The sequence below is a fragment of the Triturus cristatus genome, chromosome 2_2 (assembly GCF_964204655.1).
Source record: "Triturus cristatus chromosome 2_2, aTriCri1.1, whole genome shotgun sequence".
Lineage (NCBI taxonomy): Eukaryota > Metazoa > Chordata > Amphibia > Caudata > Salamandridae > Triturus > Triturus cristatus.
In genome coordinates this window covers 668,226,215-668,247,176 of record NC_140582.1, presented here as the reverse complement: position 1 = coordinate 668,247,176, position 20,962 = coordinate 668,226,215, and the positions used below count along the sequence as shown (strand labels likewise).

Here is a 20,962-nt window from a genome sequence, read left to right as displayed (position 1 = left end):
ATGATGGAGTGCCCCATAATGCCCTGCAGGGCTTGCCCACATTTTCCCCTGGAAACCCCTCAGTGCGGTGGAGCTGCAGGGGCAACGTAGATTCCACACCAAAAGGAATTCACCAGTCCCCACTCTAGGTTGGATGGGATTCCAGAATGATAACCCCTTGAAGGTTTTAACCTGTAATAAGAACATCCTATGCTAGAACTTTTGTTCATTAATTTTGAAGTGAGGTACCCCCTTGAGGCAAAGACTATGGCTGCAGGGCTGTAGCAGTAAAGGTGATCAACATCCTCTTGAGGTGAAAGTTGGTAATTGCACAGTAGTGCAGTTTTAAATCTGATACGTCTTTTTGGGACCCTGTCTGAAGTACATAGTTTATTCAAACACCCTCTAGGGGTGAATGTCTATAATTGCATAGTAATGTAATTATAAATGTGATGCCTTTTAGGGGCTGTGATTATATTGTGTCGTGATGAGTACCCAGATCTCCCAATCATGCATAAACATTCCCTCATGCAATGCTTTATTTAAATAATGATACAGACAGCCCCTCATGCTCAACATTTGCATGCTTTATTGCCAGGATTAAGTGCCCTCAGTCATGGTTATAGTTGATTATTTAGTTTATTCCCATAATGAAATGTTTGTTGAAATAATGAGGCTTGCAGCCACTCGCTTTGGTGCCAGTATTAAGGGCTCTTACTCCAAGTTATGTTCAACCCTGGCGTTTAGGGACAAGATAATGTTTAAATATCTAAGCTGTGGTACTAGACCCCCCTCATTTGGGAGGGGTAAGAATTACTACACAATGTCATCCAAAATTAATTCTATCAGCTTGTGTATCTTTGTAAATTGCTGCATAGTATTGAGTAGTGTGTGTGTGTAATATATTTAATTTTTTCCTTTTTCAAAAGAAAACGCACAAACTGGGCAATCATTTGTCAAATACTAGCCCCCACCACTTCCCGTGAGTAGGGGTTGGACTGCTCTTCAATGCTACCCTATGAGAATCAAGCACTACAATGGAGCATTTGGCTCCCAATGGAGGAGAAAATGTAGCCCCGTCACACTTGCAGGCCACAGAACTAATGACTAATTTTCCAACAGATAATCAATTTGGGTGAGGTTTAAGGATTCTCATGGAGGGAATGTAATAGCAGTATTGCTAATTGCGATTTGGAGGCCAGGTGATTTAAAAAATCACTTAGGCCATCTGAATCCGCGGAGTTGAAAAAAGTGCCTCCGTTATTCACTGCATTTTACCAACACAACTTTCTTCAATTCTGAAATGCTAGCATGCAAGAACCCGGTCAATGGTATTGAGAAATTTGGAAATTGTGTTTCTGGTATGCACCCTGTCCAAGCAGGAACCACAATCCTAGTCAGGGTAAGTCACAATACACCCTAAATTAACTTAAGAGGCAATGTGTAAAGTATTTGTGCAACACTTTGATAGAAATGAAACGTGGTTTTAACCTTTTACTCGTTCTTTGCTTCATATTATGTTAGCATTCCTATAGCTAAATATACATATGTAGGTATTGTGTATAAAATGTAATGAGGTAATGCAGAATGTCACGCCAGCTAGATTGGCATCTGTGCTGCCATTTTAGTTAAAAGGAACCCATGTTCTGATGCAATCGAACTGTTACTTGCATGCTCGAAACTGTATTTTGCTCCTTTACGAGAAATGGCCTTTGGTAAGTTTTGTTTCTTCAATGCCCATGTTAGCTCGTTAGTGCATACCTTTCTATTTAGATCAAGGGCTTCTCCCACTTTTCTAGAGGGGAAGATAGGCGAGGCAACCTTGAAATGTAGATGGATTGTACCAGGCTGCAGAATCAAGACTTATGTTCTGTACCCCCTTTGTATTACAACACCTGCTAGTGTTTTTTCATGGTAGGCGGGTCTTTGTGGGCCCCACAACATACATAATGTAACCTTATGGTTGTAATGGTCAGTCCCTCGTCAGCCATCATAGGAGGCTGTTCTGATTGGACTCCACTGCAGTGAATAAACTAGTTTGCTTGTCTTCTCTACTGCGTGATCAACTCTTCAGTCTTGGAAGGCTATAGTAGGTCGAGAGTGGCCCAGGTGGCCCTAATCGGGTCACTTCCTCCAACTTCAAAGAGTAACTCAGTGAAAACACCAAACAAAAAGATTCCACCCATGTTAGAAAAACAGCTCCTAATTTAATAAATAAAACAAGCCAAAAATTACAAACATCCAATAAGTAGAACTTGAGATAAGAAGTTATAAAGAATAAACTGTAAAATAGCACTTAGAAGCAATAAGCCTTGTTTTTAACACCTTTTCATCAATCCCAAGTTCATTTGGACTAGATAATTCCTCCCCCTAGACATCCAATTTGAGCACAGAATTTAACTCTTTTTTACCCCATTCTCATTAGGAAGTAATTAGGCTTCCTAAAGCTGCTAGATCAGGTTCACATGAAGATCCCTGTCCACCTGAAAGGGTATGTTATTGCCCGCCAAGCTGGCTGACAACTTCCAGCTTTTGTGTCCTACGCAATTGGGAAAGTACATTTACAACAACTATCTCCTTGACGCCACACAATTTGTCTTCTGAGCTGGACACAGCACAGAGACCGCACTTATCAAGGCCACGGAAGAAATCAGTCAGTCTTTGGACACGGGTGGTCGGGCCACCCCGATCCTGCTCGACCTATCGGAAGCCTTCGATACGGTTGATCATGGGTTGCTGATAGAGCGCCTGAGTGGGATCAGGGTGACAGGCTCAGCCTGAAAGACACTGAATTTGTTCCTATCCAGCCAAGAGCAATCAGTTAGACTGGAGGGATGTTCCTCCCCCTCCTTTTCTCTACCCTGCTGGGTTCCCCAAGGGTCATCAATCAGCCCACTAATGTTCAATCTATGTCATCGCTCTTGCAGAACTCATTAGATCATTCAGCTTTGAAATAACGTCATACACCGATAACACCCAAATTGTCGTCTCTCTTGCAGCAGCCAACAGGGCGGCCGTGGAAATATTCTGTGAGTCCATGAGACCAGTGGGTAACCGGATAGCGAACAATTGCCTCAAATTAAATTCCTCTAAAACAGAGGTAATGGTATTCGGTGTCCACCCATCATTTTGGATGCCCAATCGGTGGCTTGTCAGCTGGGCCCCTCTCCGACTCCTGTTAGGTGCGTTAGGAACTGAGGACTGTTATGAATAATAAAGTGTCTTACACTGATCAAGCAAGTGCTGTTACCTCAGCTGCTTATTTTACTTTGAAAATGATTTTTAAAATATGCACTTCTTCCCTGTTCAACTCAAAAAAACAGTGGTCACCTCCTTAGCTATCTCAAAAATTGACTACTATAATGGGCTTTATCTTAATACCCAGGGTCAGATTTTGAACAAATTGCAACTTACAGAATGCGGCAGTGCGCTTACTATGTAAAATTCCCTAACACCAATCATTGTCCCACTTTATTGGCAATCTTTGTTGGCTCCAGGTGAAACAGAGGACAACATTCAGAGCATTGTGGCCAGGGCCGGACTGGCCGTAGCGGGTACCGGGCAATCCCCCGGTGCGCCGCACGGGTGGGGGCCGGTTTTGGGCCCCTGGGGGCCGTTATTGTTACAGGGCCGTTTCTGCAGCATAGCTGCAAAATCAGCCCTGTAACAAAATCGGCCGAAAACCGGCCCTCGCAAAGAGCTCGGCGGCCCCCCCATGGGAGGCCGGCTGAGCACTTTGCCAGGGCCGGTTTTGGTTCCCAGTCTGGCCCTGATTGTGGCCCTTTACCTCATACTCACCTTCTCACTCCCTTAGATCTGCATCAGCTAAACTTGTCTTAGTCCCTAGATTCAGACTTGCCAACTGGGGTGGCAGAGGTTTGGTGCTAGGAGACACGAAGGCTTGGAATAATCTCCCTTGGCACATTAAAACCCAACTGAGTCTCCTGGACTTCAAGAAGGCACTTCAAACTTCAAACTGAGGGGAGAGGATGTAGCCTTACGGCTAGAGCGGTCGACCTCTGAGGAAGCTGAGGAACCAGTTTTGAGTCTCGACAACGACGCTCAAAATCCTGTGATATTGGGCAAATAACTTAATCTCCCCATGCCTAACAAAAATGAATGTGTCCTTCTGTAACAAAACTAGTGCTATGTAAAGCGCTCTGATACCCTGTGTCTCGGGTCTAGTTCGCGGTATATAAAACTCTAAAAATAAAAATAAATAAATAAACTTGTCTTTTTGTCTTCTTTAAAATTTCTAATCTACTTTCCTTTCACACTCAGCTACCACCTAGAAGCACTTTAGGGCACATGAGTGCTGTACAAAAACAGTTAATATAATATAACATAAGCACTTATGTGCCTTATCTGGGCGTGTTGGACCAGGACGAAGTCAAAAGTTTGGGCCGACCACAAATGAGCACTGGCAAGATACAAGGACCCTGTGAGGCCCGATGAACAAAAATACCTTAATCCAGGTTGTGTCGAGCGATGCATAGGTGTTCCGTATGCAGTTGGGGTGATGTGTTGATTTTCTCCATGAAACGGCGGCGAGACACCAATTCCAATGGCTATGCGCTGGGTATGAGATGCTGTATGGATTTCCCCTTGCAGTAGAGGTGATGCATCGATCTTCTCCATGCAGTGGTGGTGATGCATGGTTTTGAAGAGGTGGTTCCGAAGGCAATGCACTGGTTCCAAATGCGTTGCACTGATCCTGTTTCCACAACACCAGCTATGCATTGATTCTGCTCTCACAGCAGAGGATGCGTTGATTCCTCATTAGCAAAAATCTTGGGCCCACTTCCATGGGTCCAGAACTGGGATGGCACCACTTGTCAGGACAAACTCACAGATGGCAGAGTCTAGGTGCAAGAGCATGATGATTGAAGTCCTTTATGACCATATGGCACCTCATACCTACGATGACCATGTAGGTATGATGTGCCATAACTATATTTGGCATTGAGTGGCTATCAAATAAAAGTACTCACACCCCTCTCTAGTGTATGACTCCACTGTTTCAATCTTTCTCTGTATGTAGCATCTCTGCAGACATACCCCACCACTGCGATTATGATCTACTTGACATCATCCACTTTGTATAAATTGTTTAAATGGCGGGTGTGTCACCCTCTGAGTCTTGTGTATCTATAAAAAAGCTCAATTCCCTGGAAATGTCCAATAGGATCTTAGGATTGGGGTTCCTTGTACCTTATAATAAATCATTATGCAATAGTAGTAAAAAAAGGAAGGCGACTTGAAGGCGACTTGAACAGCATCACCCTTTAACAACAAGTCAGGTCCCTCTATAAAAGCCTGACACAGTACAATTCAGCAGTTGCCAACACCTTTGTGGGCATTAAATGAGTCTGGCCACCTCAGCGAAATAGATTAGGGAAGTGGGTCGTTGCATAGTCTAAGAATAATTTCGTGGAACATTAATGGTTTTAAAGAGCAAATAAAGATTGATTGTGTAAAAAATGTTTCACAGCAGGCAGACATTATTTGTCTGTAGGAAACTTGGCTATGCGATAGTACCCTCGTAGTTGAAGGTTGTACCCAGATTTATAAAGCCGCCAGTAAATCAAGATGTGGGCGTCCATCAGGAGGGATTATGACACTTATTTCTACAAGAACAGTAAATAAGGTGATTCTGATAAATACTTCTTGTAAATGGATGTTGGTCAGTGAGGTATCCTTACAGGGCCCTGGAACGCTAAACGAACATGTGATTGTGGTAAACACATATATACAGTGGGGTTCGCAAGAAAAATATGCAAGAGAAATGGGGCTTTTTAAAGATAAAATGAAATCCCTGAGTGATAAATATGAAAAGGATTATCTAATTATCACGGAAGACTTTAATCATAAGCTAAACCCAGAAAAATTAGATCCTTGGCTGAAGGAAATTCTAAAAGCATATGAGATAATGCCAGCTCACTTTCCCAGTTGTATTATGAATAGGCAAGATGAAGCTCTAGGGAAATTATTAGGGTCACAGGGCTTAATTAGTTTAAATGGTAGATTAGAATTTGAGAGACCTGCAATGCAAACATTTAGAAGAGGCAATCAATTGTGTCCCATGAAGCGCAAAGAAAGCGACCATCACCTACTTTATTGTGAAATAGTGAGAGGCCCCCCAAGAGTCTGTGAAAGAGTTTTACCGCAATCAATGGATTACTCAAAACGTTTGTCCACAAAACTAACTGATGAATATATAACAAAATTAGCTAGTTTCCAACAAAATCTATCCTCTGAGGTAGCATGGAATCAGAGGGTCCCATGGTTTGAAGAAAAAAATCATTCAGGTAGTACAATGTCTCAGAGTCAACCTAACGAAAAAGGAAAAAGGCGGTAAAATTTTGCAAGGCTGGGGTAGAAAGCAATTGGGCTGGTTTGATTCTGTATGTAGGGGAAAAAAAGGATACTGAGGAGAGAAGAAAGAAGTATGAGGTTAAGGCATGATCAGGAGGGTTTTAATAATTTGTTAAATTTGAGGAAAGAATAAAAAATGTTAGTGAGAAAAAGAGCTTTAAAGAAAAATGCTGGGACTCCCTATTGGAAACGATGGAAACAAAAATTATTTAAGGGTTTCTGGAAGCTGATCTAAGATACATCGGGTCGATCCCCGGGAACCTTGAGTTGTGTAGTTGATGAGGCATCCTGGGAGGAGCACCTAAGCCAATTATATATGGCTGGCAATGTGCCAGAATTAAGTGATGAAAGAATCCCTATGTGGTGGGCAGCAAAATAACGAATTCCCTTATGCTCCATTGAAAATGTGAAGGACATCATTAGGAAGTTAAATCTAACCTGAGCAAAAGGACCAGATAACCTACCCGCGGTTATAATTAAAACAGAGATAAACTGGTGGGCTCAATTTCTCTCTAAGATGTTTACCGTCGTACTAGTCTCAGGTACTATCCCAAAATCATGGAGGGGAGCCGTAATCAGGCCTCTGTACAAAAAAGGAGACAGAAAGGACTGCTAGATATTGGTGTGAAAGTGTTCTCCAAAACAATTTTGGGCAAACTGAAGGACTGAGTTGAGTTACATGCGATTGTCCCTGTGGAACAAGGAGGGTTTAAGGAGGGGCACTCAACCCTCGATCATTGCTTTGCCTTGTGGGCTTTAGCTCAGAAGTCGGTAGAACAGCAGTGTAAATTATACTGCTGTTTTGTTGACTTCCGGGCTGCATTTGATTTAGTAGATAGAGAACGCCTATGGGAGACGCTAAAAAGATATAATATTCCTGAAGAACTCCTAGTAGTCATCCAAGAGCTGCATAGTGAGAATTGGGCTCAGGTTATTAAAGACACAATAGGGTGTTTGACACAAGAGATAGCAATCAATAACGGCCTAAGACAGGGCTGCGTATTGGCACCTCTCCTTTTTTCAATTTTCCTTGCTGATCTGCCTTCCTCTTTAATGACTGAAAGAGGTGCAAGCCCAAAGGTAAATGGGAAGCATTTGTCCTGCTTACTGTAAGCAGATGATCTAGTTATTTTTGATCAAACAGAACTTGGTCTGCAAAGGAAGTTAAATGTGTTTGATACATATTGTACATCCAAATATCTAACAGTAAATATGGAAAAAACAAAAATATTGTGCTTTGGAAAGAGAGACCAAAAATGCAACTGGTTCCTGGGGCAAACAAAATTAGAAGTTGTTAATGAATACAAATGCCTGAGAATATGGTTTGATAAATTTTTTAATTGGGGCACCTACAGGCCCAGTAAACAAAAGGCTTAGCTTCAGTTTGCGGGTTGAAAAAATGTAACAGTAATTATGGAGCTATGTCGCACAGACCCATAATGAAGGCCTTCAATGCAATGATCCCTCCTCAAATGCGATATGGAGCAGAAATGTTGTGTTTAGGGGGAAAATGCTCCTGGGACAGTGAGGAAGGGAAATGTTTAAAAACCTTGTCGTCATTGCCCATCTCATCAATGATACAGGCCATTAGGTTAGAGCGAGACTTGTTAGCATGGAACATACAGGTTCAAGTAAATTTATGTAGATTTTGGAAATGGCTAGGGTCAGGGGAAGAGGAGAAAGTGTCACATTGGTGTATGAGGGAGATTCAACAGAGTGAATTAAAGTGGGCAAAAGCAAAAAGAAAGAAACTCTACTTCATCTGTGACAATTTGAAGGTGAAACTTGACCCCGTGTCGCTACTTATTGAAGGACGGAAGAGTGTACTAAAATCCATGGGGAAGGAAACGTCTAAACAAATTGATATGGATTATCTGAAACAAAAAGAGAAAGTGCATTTTATGTTAAATAGCAAGAGAAAAAATAACTGGTACCCGTATTTAGACACCTTACCAAATCAATGGTTGAGAATGTAATTGTTAAAGGTTAAAGGTGAGTGTAGGCATTAATCCGGCACGCGCAAATGAGAAAATAACAAATATATTAATGGACGGTGATAGTAAATGTACATGCGGGAGGGGCATAAAATGTACCAGTGTACACATCTTAATGGATTGTCAAAATGTTTTAACTCTGCGTCAACTGTTTTTACGGCCAGTTTTTAAAAATATGGTGCAAGGTCAAGGATGCAAGCAATTGAGCTCCTTATTGATATGCAGTTCATTGACTTTGCAATTGCATTGGCGAAGTTTATCCAAGCTGCAAAGAGGTTCCTTATGGAATAGGAAATGAAAGAGTGGACCAGGGAGTGACAAATAGAGACTAATTGGACAATTTTATTTGTTTAAAGTAGTCACTAAAGGTTTGACCTTTACGCATCTGGATCGTGCTCACAATTTGAGTATGAAATTGGTTTAATAAATTAAATTGATACTAGGAAAACAAGTTTTTATGAGACAAAGAAATAATGAATTTGTAATTGTACCCTAATCCAGGTTTATGGTTCTTTTCTAGAATTTTAACTCATTGTATTCTTAGCTGTTTTATGGTGTTTTTGGTAGTTTAAAGACCAATGGTCATAATAAACTTATTTTTTTGATTGATTTGATTGAGCAGGTGCCATCATGCTCATTCTGTGTTCTTGTACAGGGTTACGGAGCATTGTAATGTTGATGCTAGATGAATGCAAAAGGTAGGTTGGACCCCTTACCAGTGCAACCATTTAGAAACCTCTCCTTTCTTGATGACTATGGAAAGTATGGGAAATGTAAATTCTGATTAATTCCCAAAGCAGTGCACATTTATTCACCAATTTGTTCTTAAAATGGGTGCTTTATGAAGACCAGTGTCTCAAGGAATGCCAAGCTCCTTGGCCCTTATGCTAAATCTTTCATATCATCCAACAGCATGGTGCACATTTTTAACACAGAATTTCCCTCACAATATCAGTTTTCCCTATTGATTTGGTACGATGTACCAATGAAATCCACATGTAAGATGTGCAAGACCTTTTTTGGGGGGTTCCTTTTGAGCTCTTCTGATCTTCTGACAAGATTGATTGAGTTATAAACAGGGCATGCAACATGCCTTAGGGTATTTTAAATCAACTTTCATGCTCTCGTACAGTGCCATTTTTAAATGTATAAGGAATCACCAACATATTCCATACCACCAGTTGTTTGCTGTCCCTTTTGTGTCTTGCCTCACCAAACCCCTTTTATGAGCCCACACATGCATTTGTCTAAGAAACATTAATTGTGCTCTTCAGCATCTACAATAGGCCTGTCTTCTATATAAAAACTGTCCTCAATGTCCATACAGTAGGATCCCTCTGATGCACTCTTTGAATGACTACATTCCTATCCACTATTCTCATGGTTCTATTGTTGTTTGTAAAACTACTTGTTAGATGGATTACTCATTTTATGAAATTTTCTTAGATCCATCTCAACCCCTACTGCAATCCACTCAGGACAATCTCCTACTGCAGACTCCTTATTTTCTTTGTCAGTGACTCTATTCTCATGCATCCAGATACTCCTCCTCCAATGTGCCTTCATTTTCATCAATCCAATGTGCTCCAGCTCTGGACTAACTTCTCCCCCTCCATCCATAATGGACCACATTTCACCCCACCCTATTCTGACCATATAAATCAATGTATGTCCTAGTGGTACAGATGTATTACAAGAGACCTGAATGCATAATATAACCATTGTGTTATGTAGACATACTTGTGGCTCTCCTTCATTGTGTGCTCTATGGTTACTGACATGGCTATAAGTTAGGTGTTTTGAACCAACTAATGTATCATATAGACCTGTATTGTCATCCATGGGACATTTCATAGTAGTGCTCCTAAGTGTACACCACCACCATCCCCAACCCCACCCCCACAGTGGTAAATGGATTATGGTAAGAAATACCAATGGGTAAAAGGCTAAGGTTATGTGTCAGGGAATAGGCGGGAGTAGAAGTACTAGATTATATGTAGGGATAGAAATGATAGGAAATAGACAGGAGTAGACAGACTAGACACTAAGGGTCAGGTGAAGGTATAGCACTAGGCTATATAAAGAGGTACACAAGGGAGGGATAGAATTTAAAAGGTATATTATGTAAGAATCCTAGGGTATTAGTTATAGGTAGGGGATACTAGGGTAGATATTGGCAGTGGAACATAGGTATAGGAAGTGAAGCAAGGGACATGGATTGAGATTGAATTGAATACAATGGGGTAGACAACTATGATAAAAGATAAAACACAGTTAAAATGAGGATAATAGAAGATTGATGAATATTAGCAGAGCAGAAGAAAGAAATTAGGGGAAGGGTAGAAGATACAGCCCCCTTTGGGAAATGTGATTATTAGTTCTAGGAAGGCATCCACCAGCGAGCAACATGAGGGAATAACACTGTGTTTAGTTCTCAGTAGCTTTTGATTCCCTCAAGCTCTTTCTGTGCTGGGACACGTCAATCCTCATGTTATGCTCTTCAAATCAACCTCCTTCAGAGGACTGTTAAAAATACCGTACTGAGGTAGGATGATAGGCCTATGTCACACTGGGTAGGAATTGACGTTCTAAGGAATAAGTGCCACTGTTAATTCAACCTACCACCTGTTCTCCTTATTGGAGAATAGTCCCCTCTTTTTTCTCAATATCTCTTCGATCCCAGGCATCAAGATGTAGGTGCAGGCACCCTCAATCCATGGGGATGTTTGTGGTGTCTGCACCTCTATTATGGCAGTTATGAACATTGTTGTGCCTCCCTTCCTTCCATCTGTCAACAGCACCATGCATGGATGCCACCTCCCACTTACATAAGGCAGTGAATAATTTCAGCCACAGGGCACTTTCCATATGCTCTGCACCTCAGTTGACCAAACCACCACCTAGGCACATTTGATATTTCACTCACAGACTGCTCCTTTAGCCTTTACCATCACATGTCTGTGCGCAAGCAATCACAGGCAACTTGCAGTTGCCCCTGCAGTCACTATTGCAAATCTAGCCACATTTAAATAGCTCTCACCAGCACGGCATCTGTTTCCCATCCATCCTGAGTGTCTGCGTGTTCAGCACCCTCAGATTGCACTCAGGCAGGCAGCACACAGATAATACTTAAACTGTCCACAGTGGTTATAAGCCAGTGTCATAGTTCAACACAACTATCCAGCTGCTCCTCCTCTGAAACTCATCCCACATCCAATGACTAGGTTCACTGACGAATCACGAGCAGATCCCCCAACACAGACGGACAGCTCTACTTGACCTGATGACTGCGGTGCTGTCAAAGAACTGCAAGTCTGCACCTCTTCCAATCACTGCACAGCATTAGCTGATCCACCGATCTCCCAGAAGCCAGACGCACCTACAGATGCCTGGAGAAGAACTGGAGAAACACCAAGACAACCGAAAACCATACCACCTACAAGGACGCCATGACGGACTACCACAACCAGATCAGAGCCACCAAGAGGAACTTCATCCACAACAAAATCCTGGCGAACTCCACTAACTCCAAGGAACTTTTCAGTGTCATTCAAGAATTCACCAACCCACGCAGCAAAGCCACAGACATCACCCCATCCCAAGACCTCTGTGACAAGCTTGGAACCTATTTCTACCTCAAGATCAAAAACCTCTACGACAACTTCATTGACCATCTACCAGGAACCACAGATGCCTCCCACCCCAGAAATACCGGCCAGCCCACCATCTCCAACTGGACACCGATCACGGCCGAAGACACCAACTCAACCATGAAAAGCATCCACTCGGGGGCCCCCACTGACCCCTGCCCCCCTCACATCTACCACAGAGCCGCGGCCACCATCGCACCCGAACTACAACGCACCATCAACACCAGCTTCAAAACAGGCACCTTCCCAGATGACTGGAAGCGCGCAGAAGTCAGAACCCTGCTCAAGAAGCCCACGGCTGACACCACCGACCTCAAGAACTATCAGCCCATCTCGCACCTCCCCTTCGCAGCCAAAGTCGAAGAGAAAACAGTCAACAAGAAACTGATACAATTAATTGAAGAGAACGCTGTCCTCGAGCTGTCCCAATCCAGATTCCGAAGCCACGACAGCACATAGACCGCCCTACTTACCGCCACAGATGACATCTGCACCCTCCTGGACCAAGGCCACTCCACAGCCCTCATCCTACTTGACCCATCAGCGGCCTTCGACACCATCTCCCACCACACACTAATCGCTAGACTACACAACGCAGGCATACAAGTAACAGCCCTGGACTGGATCTGATCATTCCTCACCGGAAGAAACCAAAGGATCAGACTCCCACCCTTCCTCTCCGACCCCACGACAATCACCTGCATAGTTCCACAGGGTTCATCACTGAGCCCCACCCTCTTCAACATCTACATGGCTCCCCTTGCAGCCATCGTCCGACAACACAGCCTCCACATCGTATCCTACGCTGACGACACCCAGCTCATCCTCTCCCTCACCAAAGACACCACCACTGCCAAACTCAACTTCCAGAAAGGAATGCAAGACGTCGCAGTCTGGATGACCAACAGCTGTCTGAAGCTCAACACCGAGAAGACAGAAGTCCTCATCCTCGGTACCACCCCTACTGCATGGGACAGCACCTGCTAGCTGACTGCCCTCGGAAGCCCACCTATCTCCTCAGACCACGCCAAGAACCTCAGTATCATACTCGATTCATTACTCACCAAGAACCGACAGGTCAACACCATCACCTCCAGCTGCTTCAACACCCTCCGCATCCTCCGCAAGACCTTCATGTGGATCCCCCATGGGTCAAGGAAGACAGTCACCCACGCACTCATCACCAGCAGACTGGACTATGGAAACACACTCTATGCCAGCATCACCAAGTCCCTACTCCGCAAACTCCAGACAATACAGAACACCGCCGCCAGACTCGTCCTCGGCATCCCCGACACGAACACATCAGTCAACACCTACAAAGTCTCCACTGGCTCCCTGTGGAGAGAAGAGTCACTTTCAAAATTCTCACTCACGCCTACAAATGCCTACACAACAACGGACCCAAATACCTCAACAACAGAATCAACTTCCACGTACCCAAAAGAAACCTCCAATCTTCCAACCTCTCACTGGCCAAGACCTTGAACAAGCTACTGGCAGACATCAGATGTGCCCCCTCCCTGAACACCTTCAGGAAGACCCCCAAGACCTGGCTCTTTGGTTAAACAGATCTGCAGACCCCCCTCAGCGCCTTGAGACCCTCACAGGTGAGTAGCACGCTTACAATTCACTGATTGATTGATTTATTGATGTTGCTGATTCAAATGAACAACATGGACACTGTTCTCATGCACTAGGAAAGGCACTGTTCATTTGAAGTGCGGGCACAGTTCAGCCAACATGAGTGTGGCAGCTCCTCCGCTAAGGTGGAGGAGTGTCACCCCACTTCTTTGCAGCAGTGAAATAAAGGAACATTTAAATGATAATAACTCAAGGGTATTATCATTTTATTTTTCCCACCTGCAGCAGCTTTGTGGGTGGGGCAAGGCTGCTCTGCTGACAGAGTAGGGTAGGGGTGGTTTGCACTCCCCAAGCGGGCATGAATATTTGGCCAGCTGTCTCGGGCCGGCCAAACAGTCATGCGTACTTTGCACATTCTCCACCCAGGCTGCGTTAGTGCCTGGGTGGAGGACATGCACAGACTTCCATTTTCTGCCTCAGCACCAAACCACGGTGCTCAGACCAATCACAGTGCTGCATTGCAGCGTTGTAATTGGCTCAATGGAGCATCAGCCTGGGTGAGGCTCCCCTGTTCCTGGAACACCGGCCTGAGAGACAATGGCAGGACAACAGAGGATATGCACGGCGAGGGGGTGGTAAGGTTTTTTTAAATTTATTTTTACACCCCTCTTACCCCCCAGCAACCCCTGATCCGTGGTGGCTGCTCCTGTTGACACTGCACCAAACTGCACCTATAGTGTAATAGCCCAACCTTGTGCTAACTGCCAGCCTCCCACTCTGTCAAATTTTCAGGGCTTGCCTAATGATTCATGTAGCTGTTTACTGTTTTTGTAAAAGGCAACAAGCCTGTACAGATACCTCAGAAGATACATTATGTCTTTGCTTACACTCCACTCAGTATGGGTATTTTTTTCTAGAAATGCACACCCTCTTGTTTTGAAACGGGAGCAAATATGTGTGCTTTTCCAGGGTTAGAAATTACCTGCAGAGAAACACTTACAAGTCTACCACTAACCATAAATGTACTAATGCAGCAATCTCGCCAGACTTGTGGATTTCTGGACTGATATGTGTAATTTACGAGCACAAACGTCCATTAGTCATGAATTTGTGAATCAGAAATGGGATATTATGAGCGTAAAGGGCATATTTTGCGTGCCTAAGTCGTTGGGAGGACAAATGCTTTGTTACTCTAGCCATCTGTGATGCCGGCTCACCGAGAGCAATATTAGACACATAATTTCAACACATTTTAATAGTCTCAGAGCATCTTCAGGGTTCTTTTTTTACGATAATCCATCTCAGAAATACGAGAAAACACTCAAAAGTAGTAAGAACAATTGTGATAATCATTTTACCATTCATTCAACTTAGAATTTATTTTTCCAGAATATTTTATTGTAATTTTGTTCTTTTGCAATATATGCATAAATAGCTGTCAGTGCTATCCTGGAAACTAAAATCAAATTTGGCTAAACCAATCACACTAGCCTCAATCTCTAAAAATCCTTGGCTAGAATGCTGCCATAAAAAGATGCTTTGGTCATGGCAACCCATCCTGTTGTGAATCATCCTCCTAAACTGCGGCCTACCAGGGAAATGCCGGACAGTACGGAATGACTAGTCACAAAAACCCTGTTAGGCTTGTTAACCTGGAATTGTGTGAAATTGCTACGCCTCCCACAGGATAGAGTAAACAGGAGAAAAAACTTTTTTTACTCCTCGTTATTTCCTCTTTCTATGTGTGCTGTAGGTTCTGCAGCACCCATAAAAAGAGGAAAATGCCTCTAGAAATTGTTTTTGTGCAGGAAGTTATCCCTTCCTGCACAAAATATAATTCTCCTTTTAACGCAAGCAGCCTTGGGCTATGGTGCAAGGATTCCTACAATGGCGCTAGGCTGCCTAAAGAGCACCGGCACAAGGAGAGAGCAGAAATGCTCCATATCATTTTAAATATGGAGCACTTTTGCCCTCCCCCTTTCACGCAACACAGCACACCAACTTTCTTTCTGCCATGCATTGCATTAACGTTGAGTAAATGTGACTCCCCTCCCTCTCCCTGGTTATTACAGGACTCTTTTATCATGTTTCACAGCCAGAAGGCTCTGGCGTTTCCTCTTAAGTACGAAGATGTTATGCTGCCAGCCATCCATTCTTCCTTCTTCAATTGAACTTCTTGGCTCTTAGGGTTACACCAAATTGTCCAGTCTATACTGGCGTCTTAGTCACAAAGCACAAAGAGTTATAAATTGGTTTAGTGGTGACTAGGAAGGTTGTGAGCATGTAATGTTATGTTATATTTAGTTATGTTATGTTACGTTGTGTTTTGTTATGTTATGTTGTGTTATGCCATGTTACGTTGTGTTGTGCTATGTTATGTTATGTTACATTATGCTGTGTTATGCTATGCTTTGTTCTGTTGTGTTATGTCATATTATGTTGTGTTAAGCTATGTTATGTTAAATTATGTTATGTTATGTTGTGGAGATTTTAGGGCGCACTCGTCACCTTGGCACCAACAGATTACTGGGTTGACGGGAGGTGCAGAGGGGTACCTACTTTTAAGGTCTCGCCTATGCAGCGCACATGTGCTACTTAGGAGACCTTTAGCCATCGTGCAGCTCTTTTTCAAAGCACATACTCGTGCTTTTGGTGGCATACAGCTTGCGGGAGTGCACAGCGGCACACCACAAGCACGAGTATGTGCTTTGAAAAAGAGCTCTCCCTAGCACGGGTGCACCCCTCCGCCTCTCTCTCCCGCTGCAGCCTGCACGCCATTGATTTTTTTTTTGACTGTCAGCTCGAGGCAGGCGCGCTTGTCTCTCTGAGCCTCCGTTTCACCCCTCTCACTCTCTATTTCTTTCGTCTCTCCTTATGTCTTCTTCATGTCTCTTTCTCTCTGTGTCTGTCTTTCCTCTTATCTGTCATTCTCTCCGCCTTTGTCTCTCTCACTTCCTTTTCTCTGCCTATTTTCCAATCTCTCTCTTTTTCTTTCTCTCTCTCTCTCTCTAGCCCTATTTGCTCGCACTTCCTTTTTTCCTCTCACGCTTGCTCTATTGAAGCTGTTTCCTATGGAAGGACTGTCATGGGACTTGAGGTGTCAGGATAGTAAATCTGACACACTGTGGAAATCTCTACTTATACATTTAGAGGACGGATCACTAGCCTTGGCTTGTCCCAGGTCACTTGGCCCTTTGATAGTAGGAATAGGCAGATGCATAAATATGAGAGGATTCTGAGTCGTAAGAGATGTATTTGGGCACAGATGGAGGAGACAGGTTGTCCTCAGCTATGCACACATTTATTCTCTCCGTTTATTGTTACTGACATGTTTTGCAATCCGTGAGTGAAAGGTGGGAAGTGTCTTGTCACTATGTAGGTATATTTTTCTCCTATGGAAATGTCATGTAAGCCAGTGACTTGATTTTATTCAATGTTGGGAAAACTTAAAGGAAATAAAAACTATGGCTTTTTCCCAAAATATATTTGTGCTGTAAAATTCCCCTTCAGAGGTAATGACCTTTGAGCCTGTTTTAAGGCATGGGCGGGCTTCTTGGCCAATTGCCGAAGGCCCCCATCTTTTAAGGCCTACCCTGTTAAAGTGATCAAAACAGAAGACTAACTCTCGCTCTTTCTTGTTCTCTCTCTTTCTGTGTGTTACCATCTTCCCCTTACCCCTTCTGAGTCATCCTTTCTCTACCTATCCCACAATTCTCAACTCTCGATCCACCTCTTTCTCTACCTCACCTACATCTTGCTCTATCATCCATTTGCCTGTCTTGCTATCCCTTCTTTACCTCTCTACTTTCTGTCTGCCTCCCATTAACTTACTCTTAGCTCCTGTTTTTTTTTGCCTCTCTACCTGAAGGACTGGGCTATTCTAAGACCCAGCGGTGCCAGGGGACAACACCTGAAACCTTCGTGGGTTACCTGTTCCGGCGTACAAAACACAGAGACACGGGACACTTCCTGCGGCATCAAAGATCAGCGTTTATTTACTGCAGGGATACAGAAATCGCAAGAAGTACACAACGTGTAGGTTCTGAGAGACTGCTTCAAATTGCAAAAGTGGATCGCTCCTTTTATACACATTTTCGTCATTTGAACAACATAACAAACAAAAGGTTACAACTCAGTTCCCACAGTAAAGTTCAAAAGGTCGCATTCATGTTTTCAGAAACCCGAAACATAATTACAGCAGCATTGCCGGTTCCCAACTGTAAAAGCACATTATCCCCACATTAAGCACATTCTATTCTGACCGTAACAAATTAGAGGAAGGGACAGAAACAGATGCAAAGGGAAAAACAAGGATGTGCACAAGTTTAGAAAACAGTGTAGAGAGCAATATAGGAAACTTGATTGCAGGATCAAAGGACTCGTGCCTAATGTATGCACGACTGAGACAATAAACTAGCACGGCAAGATGAGCCTCGAGCGGGGCCATCTGCCCTTGCCGTGTCATCCCCCTCATCATAAAAACACCTTCAAAGGAACATGTGTCCTCCGCGAAAGTTTGGGAATCCCAGGGTCACGAAGCGGACAGTGTCCGTTCGCTGGCTACTTGAGGGCAAGAGACAAGATGGACGCCGTATCTAAAATGGAAGCCGAGGGTTGAGATGAACATACCTACAAATGAGACGAACCATACATAGTAGCGTAGCGAAAACGCGTACACCCACTAAACTCGTCATTTGCGGTTCGTAGATACCAAACTCGTCCATATTCAAACAACCCAAAAATGTCGTTCCGACTCTCACGGAACCTCAGACGCTCCTTTTGCCCTCATGTAGGCAAGCACTAGTCGAGATCAGAATCGATTTCGATATTCATCAAATCGTTCAGTTGCTGCTGGAACATCATTCTATCCATCAACGTCTCCTTGGTAACAGATGGCCGTCTTATACACGTTGTAGCACAGAGGCCACATAAGGCAGGACCACACTGTACGCAAAGACAACACGTGAACAGAAACGTTACAACAACCCCTACGATCATCAGAATCTTCCAACCCCAGGTTGATATCAGGCCCCAAAACCATCCTAGAAGCGTCCAATTACCTTCGTCGACGTGTATGGACTCGGAGATCTTATGCAACTTCGAGATGGCTTGGTAAACAGTTGGAGCGTTGTCAGGAATGAAAATGCAACAGCTCGAATGAATCACTTTGCACACACCACCTCTGTCTGCAAGAACAACGTCTAGAACCATACGGTTCTGCAACGTCATGAGTCTATCCGCCTGAAGTTCCGCTGTTAAATTACCAAGAGCACTCACAGTTATGTTGGCAGTCAATTCTACCACACGGGTCAACTGTCTCAGGTTCCTACTATTAACCATAGGTCCCCAAAACGGCAAGAAACCCTTAAAGAAGTCTCCTGCTTCTTGACCGGCAGTATCCTCTTCACTAATAATGCCTCTCACAACTCTAGTTTTGTGATAGTCTGAGGCGACCGAAAAGGTCGGTGGCAAAAGATTCGCAATATAACAGGTACCCGAGAAGTCACGGGGCAACCATGTATATGCACGCTCATAACATACGAAATAGGTACCCTTGGCAGTCAGGAAAACAGGGGAAGAGAGCATCGGTAAAACGTACGTGTCAGTACAAGCACTCTCCCCAAGCTGGGCTCTCGGATTTCGACCAAGACCTTTCAAGCAGAAATTACCGAGGTGGGGTACGATCCATATTGGAGACGAGCTCTTGAGCTGTCTATCACCCACTGACATACTATACTCAGCCTCACTCAGATCTTTATATGCTTGTACCTCTTCATCTGGAATAAGCGATGCATCAAAAATATCTCTATCTAGATCAGCAATTGCTATCACCAATGGCTTGTGATGCGGACCAGGACCAGAGTTTGCAGAACGTGGTTCTCGACTGGGGTAGGAATCTAGTGCACTACGGAACATAGTTTGGAATGCTTGAGCTGAGCCCTGGGAGCTGTAAGGAAGAACCAAATACGGAATACCTCTATCCATGGTATGTGGCATTAACCCACACACCCAACAGTTGGTAGTATTCATCACCAACTGATGCTGATGTAGGAGTTGAACGAAGGAGTTATTCATAAATTCCGCACGTCTAACCTGCTCATGTTGGGGCAGAAGATGAAAAGAATGTGGGGAAACAGTGGTAATAGAACTTAGTTTAGGAGAAAAAGTAGGTGAAATGGAAGGCAATAACGACTGTATTCCAAAATACACTCCGGCCACCAATAGCATAGAAACAGTCAGAAACAGTAGAAATACCTGAAACAAAAAGCATTTTGTTCGTACAATCTTATGCAATTTTGATCTTTGCGCCGACATCCTTTCTACTTCCAACAGCTTAGAGAACGTCATCCTCTAAAAACCGTCCGTGACGTCCTTGACGCACTTCGTTCTGAGTAGCGATTATCAATCCCCAGGAGTTCCCAGGAATCGACAAAAGGTAACTGACCTAATGTCAGGAACCTGCTAAACAGGAGGAAGTACCCGCACAGCCCTACGGTTAACCCGGATGATAGGTTTTCTTAAACAAACTGCAATTGTTCTTAATATTCGTAGCAACAGTAACGATAATATGAGTCCAAAAAGGTTTATTAGTCTTTGTTATGTTAACGAAGAAAATATCGACTTCTTCCAGGTCGAGTCTGCTCTTCAAATAATTGTTCAGCTGATGAAACAGTGTTCAATCGATCAGATGACAATTCAGACCTCGAGTTCTCCAAAACTGATGACTCAACAGATGTGTCTGGCTGCAATGAATTGTCTACTACAGGTTGAGCATCGCTACACGGCACGTAACACAGAGGGGTCTCGGTTTCCGTTGTCACAATACCAGTTCTCACCCAATTATCTGCTGGTGAAGGGATCGGAACCTTCTTAGTATGGGTGGCATGCACCCAGTTCTTTCTGCCTTCCAACCGAACTGCAGTCCTTGTAGCCAACAATACTTGAAAGGGACCCACGAATCTCGGCTCCAAGTTGCGTTTTCTGCCAAAGTTGCGGGTGACAACCCAGTCACCCGGTTGGAGCCGATGTCCAGGACCCTCTGTCTGTGCCGGTAAAGCTTCAAGGACCTGTTGATGAATTAACCTCAGTTTAGCAGTCAGATCATGAAGATAATCAATTAACATTGGATACTCAAGGCTATCAAAGGCCTTAGGCCTCGGGACTCCCCAAATGTTCGCAGGGCGGCCGAACACAATCTCGTATGGGCTGAGCCCTACTCGAGAGTGCACAGTCGCCCTGGTTGATAAGAGAGCCAGAGGCAAAGCATCAGGCCATGACAAACCAGTCGTAGCTTGTATCTTTGCAAGTTTCAGTTTCAGAGTACCATTGTACCCTTCAACCAAACCCGCTACCTGAGGATGATTGGCGATATGGAATTTC

General features: G+C 43.8%; 1 protein-coding gene across 1 annotated transcript; it reads right to left on the bottom strand.

Annotated features, from left to right (window-relative positions):
- Positions 1 to 18,382: 18,382 nt before the first annotated feature.
- LOC146862633 (endogenous retrovirus group PABLB member 1 Env polyprotein-like) lies at positions 18,383 to 19,930 on the bottom strand. Its single transcript, XM_085643280.1, has one exon. It carries the CDS (start codon positions 19,928 to 19,930, stop codon positions 18,383 to 18,385), a length of 1,548 nt encoding a protein of 515 aa, XP_085499406.1.
- Positions 19,931 to 20,962: the final 1,032 nt, after the last annotated feature.